Below are 12,456 nucleotides of genomic sequence, written 5' to 3' on the forward strand. Positions count from 1 at the left end.
ATGGGATTCTTCGGGCAAGAATACTGGAGTAGGTTACCATTTTTTTCTCCAGGGCATCTTCCTTTCCCACACAAAATTTTCAGTAAAATCAATTTTTACTACTGTATTATACTTGCACCCCTTTGAGAAGTGTGTTAAAAGACAGAATGCTGTATTAAGATTATACTAAGAGAGGTCAGAGGCCAAAGATGGGTACCTTCAGTATGCAGATGGGAAATGTTGGTGGAAGTCACACAAATGTGAATGGAGGGAATCATGAGGCACTTTATGTCTATCTGAGTCCCACACTGCTGTTTGGGAATATATATCACTGAGGACCAAGAAAGGGAACCTGATGTGGGATGTCAATTAACTCAAAGATGAGGCCAAATATTTGGGTTGAGGCAGATCTTTTATAGAAGATAAACCTTTTATAAAAGGATAAACCCACAGCCACCAGTCATGTCATTGGTGTACAAAAGACAGTCTAATCAGAAGGTCAGGAACCAAAGACAACACCAAAAGACCAAATCAGTCAGTCACTTTAGTCCCTCAGTCGTGTCTGATTCTTTGTGACCCCATGAACTGCAGCACGCCAGGCTTCCCTGTCCATCACAAACTCTCAGAGCTTACTCAAACTCATGTCTATTGAGTCAGTGATGCCATCCAACCATCTCATCCTCTGTCGTCCCCTTCTCCTCTTGCCTTCAATCTTGCCCATCATCAGGGTCTTTTCTAGTGAGTCAGTTCTTTGCATCAGGTGGCCAAAGTATTGGAGTTTCAACTTCAGCATCAGTCCTTCCAATGGATATTCAGGACTAATTTCCTTTAGGATAGACTGGATGGATCTCCTTGCTGTCCAAGAGACACTCAAGAGTCTTCTCCAACACTACAGTTCAAAAGTATCAATTCTTTGGCATTCAGCTTTCTTTATAGTCCAACTCTCACATCCATACATGACTACTGGAAAAACCATAGCTTTGCCTAAATGCACCTTTGTTGGTAAAGTAATGTTTCTGCTTTTTAATTTGCTGTCTAGGTTGATCATAGCTTTCCTTCCAAGGAGCAAGCATCTTTTAGTTTCATGGCTGCAGTCACCATTTGCAATGATTTTGGAGCCCAAGAACATAAAGTCTCTCACTGTTTCCACTGTTTCCCCATCTATTTGCCATGAAGTGATGGGACTGGATGCCATGATCTTAGTTTTCTGAAAGTTCAGTTTTAAGCCAACTTTTTCACTCTTCTCTTTCACTTTCATCAAGAGATTCTTTCGTTCTTCTTCGCTTTCTGCCATATAGTTATGTTTTATGACATCATTGGGAGACCTATGTGAATATCACACTCTCTGGTTTGAACTACCAGTACTATGGGAATAGGATAGAATTTGATTGGGAGAAGAGGTAACTTTGGGCCATTTTGGCCAGAAGACATATGTTACACAAGGAAAATGACTCTCCAAGACCCAGCTCCAAATGACTCTTGTTCTGAAAAGCCACCCAGCTATCATCTCCTGAAGACACGGTCCTACAATCTCACTCTTGGCTCCTCCAGCTTCTGCTTTCCCTCTGACCCTACCTTGACCCCAGTGGATTGAGGACATCTGTCTCCAGCCCTGTCTCCCCCCAAGATTGGGAGCTGCTCAGCCCTCAGCAGGGGCTCATGCCTCTCTGGGCAGAGGAGACTCATGACCTTTGTGTATGTGGATAATGAGATGAAGGAGTAGACACTACAAGCTCCCAAAGGCCCCTTGAAGTCCCTCTCCGACTCCCCAGACCCTGAGGACAAAGCTTCTAGGTTGGCTTCCTGGGGAGCAGCCTGCTGGAAACCCACAGCAGGGATAAAGTGCACAAGATCACTTCCAGGAGCCCGAGGTGCGACTCCATCCCTGCTTGTGGGCATCACTGAGAGCATCAGGCAGGAGAGCATCGTCTGCCCTTCTCTGCTGGCTGCTTCATGGAAGAGGCAGGCCAGGCTGAGGGCAATCAGAAGGGAGAGGGTAGGAAAGCAGAATCAGACAGTTGTGGGTAGCTCTGGCCAGCCTGGGGATGGAGTCAGGACTGGGGAGAAGGTCCAAAAGAGAGGATTTCATTCCCAAGAGGCTGCTGGGGCTCTTCTCTGTTTACCCATTCTGAATCATTGGTTCTCACCCAGCTTAGGTTCGCTTTGCTGCTCCTAGGTCAGCAGTTCTTAATCTGGGGTGGTTCTGTCCTACAGTTGACATTGGAGATGTTCAGAGATAGCTTGGTTGTCATGATCTTGGGACAGAGGGATACTACAGATACCTGGTGTCTTGATGCCTGGGATGCTGTTGCTTATTGAGCAAATGTGATAATCTGGTACTTACTGTGGATCAATTATAATGGATCAGTTATTATTAACTGAAGTTCATAGTTTACCTTAGAAGTCTCTCTTTCTGTTATAACTTCTATGAATTTTAACAAATTTGTTATGATATGGTATGAATTTGCTGGTGTAGAGAGCATGTTATATTTTAATTTTCACCATTCGACATTCCAACCAGCAGTGCAGGAGGGTTCCCCTCTCCCCATTGCCCAATCACCATGGCATTTTCCAATTTGAGAAATGGAATATGTACATGTGAATATATACAGAATGAAATTCCGTTGCTTTCATTCATTCCCCCCAGTCCTTTCTTTGAGCATCTTTTCATTTGCCTGAGTAACTCCTGTGAGTTCTCTTTTCATATCCTTTGCTCATACCTATATCAAGGTCCTACTTCTTTATGCTTCTTAAGAGTGTTACCTGTTTTAGACAATGCAGGTGATCTTATACCAATTTTCCATCTGCTTCTTGACTTTATTCAGGATATCTTTTGTGGAACCAAACTTCAAAACGCTGATGTTTTCATGTCACCTTTAGGGTGGTGCTTTATTTATTTATTATTTATTTTATTTATTTATTTTTTTTAATTTTAAAATCTTTAATTCTTACATGCGTTCCCAAACATGAACCCCCCTCCCACCTCAAAAGTTTTGTTTAGAAAATCCTTCTCCACTCACAGCTTGATCAACAAAGTATTTCTCATACACTTCCTTCCATTAACTTTATGGTTTATATTTCATATATATCTCTTGAATCCATCTGGATTCCACCTTGTATGTGGTCTTGGGTAAAAATTCAGATGAATTTTGCTTCATAAAAGAATCAGTCTTCCCACCAGAAACTAGTAAACAATGCATCTTTTCCTTTATATGTGTTGCCATATTTATCATATATTAGATTTTTTATAATGATGGGGTATTTTCTGAGATATCCATTCAATTTACTGGGGTCTTTTTCTATTCTTGGTTCACATTGTCAGAAATGACTGTGACTCTACAATGTGTCACAATATCTGGGAAGACATACAATATTTCTCCTGTTTGCTTCAATTTATAAGATGTATAGTTTCACTCTGACTTTATTTTTAGAAGAAGGTTAGTATAATTATCAAATTTATAATCCATTGAGTAGTTAATGCAATTATTAAATTTATAATCCATGAAGTAGTTAATGCAATTGTGTTGATAAGATAATTTAGGGAAGAAGAGATATTATTACCATATTACGTCATCTTATTCAAGAGTATGAATGATTTTACATGTATTCTAGTCATCCTCTACATGTTTGTTATAGACTAAAATATTTGTCTCAGGAGGTATTGCACGTCTTTGGTTAAATCCTAGATATTTTGTATAAGAGCTTTTCAAAATGTCATATGAGGACCCATAGGGTTCCAGAGACCATTTCTAGAGGGCCATCAGGTCCTTATTTTCCCAGCTCATGTCAGGATGTATTTTTGTCATATGCTTCATTGCCACAGATGAAGTTAAGCATCAAACACCAGAATCTAGTTGTCTTGCAGTAGGCCAGAAATCAAACATATTTGAGAAAATCTGAAACCAGACCACTATTCTCACTAGTTTTTGAAAATGCAGCTGCTTTCCTAAAAGTATTGCTATATTAAAATGTAATGTGTTTATTATTGTTCTTTGAAATGTGTTAATACTAAATATTTTAAATCATTCTCAGATTCAGTTCCTAAAGCGGTGAAGATCAGTAGTGATAACTTACCCAGAGAAAAGACCTTTTGCAAACACAATAATTTTTGTTTCAAGTATCCTGAGAACAAGATGTTTAGGGCTTTTCTTTATAGTCTGTGTCATTGCTGACAGTCTTATGCTCAGTTCAGTTCAGTCATTCAGTCTTTCCGACTCTTTGCGACCCCATGGACTGCAGCATGCCAGGCTTCCCTGTCCATCAGCACATCCTGGAGCTTGCTCAAACTCATGCCCATCGAGTCAGTGATACCATTCAACCATCTCATCCTCTGTCATCTCCTTCTCTTCCTACCTTCAATCTTGCCCAGCATCAGGGTCTTTCCAAAGAGTCAGTTCTTCACATCAGGTGGCCAAAGTATTGGAGTTTCAACTTCAACATCAGTCCTTCCAATGAATATTCAGGAATGATTTCCTCTGGATTGACTGGTTTGATCTCCTTGCAGTCCAAGGGATGTTAAGAGTGTTCTCCAGCACCACAGTTCAAAAGTATCAATTCTTTGGCACTCAGCTTTATTTATAGTCCAATTCTCACATCCATACATGACTACTGGAAAAACCATAGCTTTGACTAAATGAACCTTTGTTGACAAAACAATGTCTCTACTTTTTAATATGCTGTCTAGGTTTCTCACAGCTTTTCCTCCAAGGAGCAAGCATCTTTTAATTTCATGGCTGCAATCACCATCTGCAGTGATTTTGGAGCCCAAGAAAATAAAGTCTCTCACTGTTTCCATTGTTTTCCCATCTATTTGTCATGAAGTGATGGGACCAGATGCCATGATCTAAGTTTTTTGAATATTGAGATTTAAGCCAGCTTTTTCACTCTCCTCTTTCACTTTCATCAAGAGGCTCTTTAAATCTTCTTCACTTTCTGCCAGAAGGGTGGTGTCATCTGCATACCTGAGGTTATTGATATTTCTCCCAGCAATCTTGATTCAAGCTTGTGCCTCATCCAGCCTGGCATTTCACTTGATGTACTCTGCATACAAGTTAAATAAGCAGGGTGACAATACACAGCCTTGACATAACCCTTTCCCAATTTGAAACCAGTCTGTTGTTCCATGTCCAGTTCTAATTGTTGCTTCTTGACCTGCATACAGGTTTCTCAGAAGGCAGGTAAGGTGTTCTGTTATTCCCATCTCTCTAAGAATTTTCCACAGTTTGTTGTCATCTACACAGTCAAAGGCTTTGGTATAATCAATAAAGCAGAAGTAGATATTTTTCTGGTATTCTCTTGCTTTTTCGATGATCCAACGGATGTTGGCAATTCGATCTCTGGTTCCTCTGCCTTTTCTAAATCCAACTTGAACATCTGGAAGTTCATGGTTCATGTACTGTTGAAGCCTGGCTTGGAGAATTTTGAGCATTACTTTTCTAGTGTGTGAGATGAGTGCAATTGTGTGGTGGTTTGAACATTCTTTAGCATTGCCTTTCTTTGAGATTGGAATGAAAACTGACCTTTTCCAGTCCTGTGGCCACTGCTGAATTTTCCAAATTTACTGGCAAATTGAGTGCAGCACTTTCACAGCATCATCTTTTAAGATTCAAAATAACTCAATTGGAATTCCATCATCTCCACTAGGTTTGTTCATAGTGATTCTCCCTAAGGCCCACTTGACTTTGCATTCCAGGATGTCTGGCTCCGGGTGAGTGATCACATCGTGGTTATCTGGATAATGAAGATCTTTTCTATAGAGTTCTTCTGTGTATTCTTGCCACCTCTTCTTAATATCTTCTGCTTCTGTTAGGTCCATACCATTTCTGTCCTTTATCGAGCCCATCTTTGCATGAAATGTTCCCTTGGTTTCTTTAATTTTCTTGAAGAGATCTCTAGTCTTTCCCATTCTATTGTTTTCCTCTATTTCTTTGCATTGATCACTGAGGTAGACTTTTTTTATCTCTCCTTGCTATTCTTTGGAACTCTGCATTCAAATGGGTATCTTTCCTTTTCTCCTTTGCCTTTAGCTTCTCTTCTTTTCTCAGCTATTTGTAAGGCTTCCTCAGACAAAAATTTTGATTTTTTGCATTTCTTTTTTGGGGGGATGGTCTTGATCACTGCCCCCTGTACCATGTCATGAAACTCCATCCATAGTTCTTCAGGCACTCTGTCTATCAGATCTAATCCCTTGAATCTATTTGTCACTTCCACTGTATAATGTAACAGATTTGATTTAGGTTAGATCCAAATGGTCTACTGGTTTTCGCTACTTTCTTCAAGTCTGAATTTTGCAATAAGGAGATCATGATCTGAACCACAGTTAGCTCTTGGTCTTGTTTTTTCTCCATCTCTGGCTGAAAAGAATATAATCAATCTGATTTCAGTATTGACCATCTAGTGATGTCCATTTGTAGAGTCATCTCTTGTGTTGTTGAAAGAGGGTGTTTGCTATGACCAGTCTATTCTCTTGGCAAAACTCTATTAGCCTTTTCATTGCCTTTTTTATTGCCCTGTCTTATCCTACTTGACTTAAATTATATGTATTGAATGATTACTTGTATAATACTATGAGAAATACTATGTTTCTTTTTTGTCAATCTTGCCTTCTGAAACTCTGTGCTTCTTTTGTTCTAATAAACTTCCTTTTCATTCTTTCAACTTCTCTATGTGCATAATCGTGTTCATTCCCTTCCAACCTTGCATGCCTTCTCTTTTCCTTTCGTTAGTGCACTGCTCAAGGCTTTCAGTTCCATGTTAAGGGACAGCAGAGACCTTGGATTCTTGCTCCTAAAATAATGCATCTAAAGTTCTCCATTAGTAACCTATTTGCTAGTTTTGTAGCATATATTCTTCTTTAAGGTGTTTTTGCATTGAAATGCAGTTGAGTTTCACAATGTTACACAAGCTTCTGGTGTCCAGCATAGTGACCCATTAATTTTACAAATTACATTCTGTTAAAGGTTATTATGGTAGAAGGCAGTGGCACCCCACTCCAGTACTCCTGCCTGGAAAATCCCATGGACGGAGGAGCCTAGTAGGCTGCAGTCCATTTACAAGGCAATGGCTATAATTTCCTATGCTATACAATGTGTCTTTGTTGCTTGTCTATTTATACACAAAAGTTGGTAACTCTCAATGCCCTACCCTTAGTTTTTCCCTCACCTCTTCCCTCACCCTTTCCCTCACCCCTTTGGTACTCACTAGTTTGGTTTTTATACCTGTGAGTCTGTCTCTGTTTTACATATACATTTGTGTGTATTAGTCTTTAGATTTCACATATAAGTGATATCATACAATATTTGTATTTCTCTTTCTTATTTCACAAGCATAATATTGTCTGGGTCCACCCAGCTGTTGCAAGTGGCAGAATTCCATTCTTTTCATGGCTGAATAATATTCCATTACATATATTATTTATATTAATAATATTATTAATCTTCTTAAGCCATCCGTCTATCTGCTGTTTGGGCACTTGGGATACTCCAAATCATGGCTATTGTAAAATGTCCTGCTATGAACACTGAGGTGCATGTATATTTTCACATAAGTGTTTCCATTTCTTCCAAATGTATAACCAGGAGTGGAATTGCTGAATGATATGGTAGTTCTATTTTTAGTTTTTTTCTTAGAAACTTCTATACTGCTTTTCATAGTGGCTGTACCAATTTGCATTGCCACAAACAATGTACAAGTGTTTCCTTTTCTTCACATCATCTCCAACATTTGTTATTTGTAGACTGTTGATAGCCCTTCTGACAGATGCGCGGTGATAGCTCTTTTTATTGTTTGCATTTCTCTAATAATTATCAAGGTTGAACATCTTTTCCTGTTCCTGTTAGCCAACTGTATGTCTTCTTTGGAAAACTGGTGACTCAGATCTTCTACCTAATTTTTGATTAGGTTGTTTTTTGATATTGAGATGTATGTTTTGGATACTAACTCTTTTCAGTCATATTTTCTTCCATTCTGTAGGCTGTTTTCTTGTTTTGTCCATATTTCCTTTGCTGTGCAAAAGGTTTTAAAGTTAATTAGGTTCCGTTTACTTATTTTTGCTTTTTCTTTTGGCTTAGGAGACAAAAATATTGCTATAATTTATGTCAAACATGTTCTGCCCATGTTTTCTCCCAGGAGTTTGGTGGGAGATATAAAGACATTTACGTCTTTAATCCATTTCAGTTTATTTTTTTAATACATTGTGGGAAAATGTTCTAATTTCATTGTTTTACGTCTAGTTCAGTTTTTCCAGCAACACTTATTGAAGAGACTATCTTTTCTCCAATTTATATTCTGGCCTATTTGTCATAGATTAAATGAACATAGGTGTGTGGGTTTATTTATGATCTCTCCATTCAGTTCCATTGATTGTATGTGTCTGTTTTGTGCTAGTACCTATAGTGTATATTCTCTACCTAGCTAAGAAAATCCCTTTCCTTAACATTTTGCGGAGGCTTTTTAAAGTCATAAATGATTGTGTGTGTATATATAAATATATATGTATATATATATATATATATATACCCACACACACACATATATATATCATTCATTATGTTGTATGTATAAAACAATGTTTTATGTATATATACTAATACTTATATTAAATAGATGCCAATTTTTAAAATCTTAAATATAGGACTGGAAGCAGTATGGATCTGATCTTACTGACTCTCCCCCATCAATGCTATAGGTCCTCCAAGATTTTGTTTGGGATCTGGAGCTTAACCCAAATTTGTTCTATTGCCTTGTCCAAAGATTATGAAAATAAACATTTTGCATATCATTACCTTAAAAAAATCTATGTATATAGGACTGGAATTTTAGGAAATAGATTCCTGCCTTGATAGAAATAATGATATGATTTTTTTTTGCTTTATTCACCTGATGAATCAGATGGTAGGTTTTCTGATGTTGCACCATTCTTGTCATGTATGGGAGAAGTCAAAACACTTTATCATCATATGCTATTTTTGAAAAAAGAATGGATTTGACTAGGCTATGTCTTCTTGCTGCTGCTGCTGCTGCTAAGTCGCTTCAGTCGTGTCCAACTCTGTGCGACCCCAGAGACAGCAGTCCACCAAGCTCCCCCGTCCCTGGGATTCTCCAGGCAAGAACACTTAATTTTTAAAACTCTGCATGGGTAGGTGAAATGGACCCATAATTTTCATTTCTTATTAACATTCAACCTGACTTAGAACCAAGATTGCATTAACTTAATGAAACGGGGAGAGCATACTCCATATGATTTTTCTGGCTTTTAAAAATGAGTATAAGATACTCCTCAAATGTTCCTTAAAAATTTAAGAGCAGTTACCTGAAAACCCATTGGGGCCAAGGTTATTGAGGAATGACTATATTTCATCAAATTTTTCAGTTTCCTCAAAATTGACTTGAGTCCCCAAGGTCTCTATTTTTTTCTTGCACCAGATGTGGAATTTTATAGTTTTCTAAGCTTCATTTCCCTATATATTCTAAACTTATTTCCTCAGTGTATTATTTAAAATTTCCTAACTTGTATTTTTCTATTTTTATTAATTAAAAAATATCCATTATTTCTCTAGTTATTCTTCAATTTTAATTTTTTTGTTTTCTTCTTGGTATCTTCTACTTGTTTTAATCTTTTACAACAACCTGATTTTGATTTTATTAAGAATGACTTTTTTCTTATAAAAATTTCTCCATAAATATATTGAAAGCTGTGTATTTTTTTATAGTACAAATTTAGTTTAAAATTTGACATTAGGTGCTTGAATTATTTAATTATAAAATTTTATATAATATTAAAATTTACTTTACATTTTACTATTGTTACAAAGTATTATTTAATACAACCTTTAGCTCCCAAACACAATGGATCTAAGAAGCTACTGCTCAACAATGTCTCCTTTTAATGCACTATAATCTACATCATATTTATACTTGAAATTCATGGGAAATGTCTTTTTGTCCTATATACAAGTTCAGTTTTTGTAAAAGTTCCCTGAACTCTTATAAAAAATGTTCAATATATCTTTATTGAAGAGTCTAAATATATCCAATAACTAATTTATGCTGTTCTGTGCTTAGTCACTCACTCATGTCCAACTCTTTGCAATCCCATGGACTGTAGCCTGCCAGGCACCTCTGTCCACGAGGATTCTCAGGCATGAATTCTGGAGTGGGTTGCCATTTCCTTCTCCATCTGTATAGTATAGAGCTCTTCAGTTGGTCTTTAATGTATGTGGGCGCCTCTGTTTTAACCACTGTGCCTTCATTCTCTTTCTGATCTCCCCAGATGCAGCATCCTCGTCTGCTCAAAACTACAGCACAGTGTCTGAATTCATTCTCATCAGCTTCTCCCACTTCCCTCAGCAGCTCCTGCCCACCTTCTTCCTGCTGTATCTGCTGATGTACCTGTTCACGCTGCTGGGCAACCTGCTCATCATGGGCACCATCAGGAGGGAGCACAGCCTCCACACTCCCATGTACCTCTTCCTGTGCGCCCTCTCCATCTCCGAGATCCTGTTCACTGTTGCGGTCACCCCTCGCATGCTGGCGGACATGCTCTCCACCCACCGCTCCATCACCTTTGTGGCCTGTGCCTGCCAGATGTTCTTCTCCTTCACGTTTGGCTTCACCCACTCCTTCCTGCTCATGATCATGGGCTACGACCGCTATGTGGCCATCTGCCACCCCCTGCGCTACAACGTGCTCATGAGCACCCGTGACTGTGCCCGTCTTGTGTCCTGTTGCTGGGCTGGTGGCTCGGTCATGGGGATGATGGTGACACTGATAGTTTTCCATCTCACTTTCTGTGGGTCTAATAAGATTTACCATTTTGCCTGTCATGTCCTTGCCCTCTTGAAGCTGGCCTGTGGGAAGGAGACAGCCTCTGTCACCATGGGTGTGATCCTGGTCTGTGTCACGGCCCTGATGGGGTGCTTGTTCTTCATCGTCCTCTCCTATGTCTTTATTGTGGCTGCCATCCTGAGGATCCCCTCTGCTGAGGGCCGGCACAAGACCTTCTCCACCTGTGTCTCCCACCTCACCATAGTGGTCGTGCACTACGGTTTTGCCTCCATCATCTACCTCAAGCCCAAGGGCCCTCATTCTATGGAGAGTAACACTCTGCTGGCCACCACCTACACAGTCTTCACCCCCTTCCTTAGCCCCATCATTTTTAGCCTCAGGAATAAGGAGCTGAAGAACGCCATACAGAGAAACTTCCACAGAAAATTCTCTTCTTTAAGCTCCTGATGACCAGTTGGGTGGTGAAAAAAAGGGTTAGGACCATAATATTTGTCTCCATAGAACTATGGTAAGGATTCAGATGTGTTAAAATGTCTACACTCCATACTAGCTATTTATTTTTCCTCCGTTAGGAAGGTGTCCTTCCGGCACCACTCTTTCATGACACAATGTGATAAACTCCATCCCATCATCTATGGCTTAGAACATGTATCTATGATCAAGTAAGGAGCATCTCATGAATGAGTGTTGGCCCTGATGCCCATGGTTCTTTCTGAATGGACAAGCAAGAAAAGACTTAATTTTTCTCTTTACCCACTAATATAAAATAAAAAACAATAACAGAAAATAATTATAAAAACCAACAAACATTGAAAATTTTCTCTATATCAAGCACAGTGTCCAGTGTTGTATAACTATCTTTTTAGCTATGACAAATGTAAAAATAAAAAAGAATAAATTATTTGTCTCCATGGCAATTGTTTGTTAAGTACAGGGCTATGAGAGAGAACTAGAAGCAAAAATGAAGGAGGGGGAGAAAGTAAAAAAGAAAGAGTGATTTAGAGGAGAAAGAAGGGTGATAGAGGGAAGGAGAAAGGGAAGAGGATCAATGCTTAGGTAAGCACGTACGCATGTTAAAAGTGTGTTGTTAGCTCATGTCTTACAGAAATCTTTTTCCCACACTTAACTTTCAGTAACACATACATTTCTCATTACTGTGTTAAAGTTGTATCTTTTTGGGTAGTGTGTTTAAAGGGCAGAGGGCTATCTCAAGATGGCACAAAGAGAGATCAGAGGCTACCTACAGGTATTTCATTATGCAGAAAGGAAATGTTGGTGGAGGTTACATAACATGTGAATAAATAGAGTCCTATGGACCTTTATATCTGTTTGACTCCCATGCTGATTTTTGGGAATATATGATTGAGGATCCAGGAATTCACATTCCTCTGTGGAATGTAAGTTGTTAACTTAAAAGATGAGGTTAAATATTTGAGTTGCACACAAAAGATGTTTTATAAGGATAAACCCACAGCCACCAGTCATCTCATTAGCATACAAAAGACACTCTTATCACAGGGTCAGAGATTAAGGACAATAGCCAAACCCCAAATATTTGTGTTCTATAACATAACAAGGAGGCATATGTGAATGTCAGACTATGTGACTAGGTCACCAGGACCATGGGAATAGGGTGTAATTTTATTGAGAAGAGAAGTAAGATGATCCAATTTGACCATAGATGTTGAACAC

General features: G+C 38.7%; 1 protein-coding gene across 1 annotated transcript; it reads left to right on the forward strand.

The window, feature by feature from the left end:
* Nucleotides 9,112–11,211, forward strand: LOC102180662 (olfactory receptor 10H4-like). Its single transcript, XM_013964922.2, has 2 exons — nt 9,112–9,115; nt 10,250–11,211. Exons 1-2 carry the CDS (start codon nt 9,112–9,114, stop codon nt 11,209–11,211), a joined length of 966 nt encoding a protein of 321 aa, XP_013820376.2.

The sequence above is a fragment of the Capra hircus genome, chromosome 7 (assembly GCF_001704415.2).
Source record: "Capra hircus breed San Clemente chromosome 7, ASM170441v1, whole genome shotgun sequence".
Lineage (NCBI taxonomy): Eukaryota > Metazoa > Chordata > Mammalia > Artiodactyla > Bovidae > Capra > Capra hircus.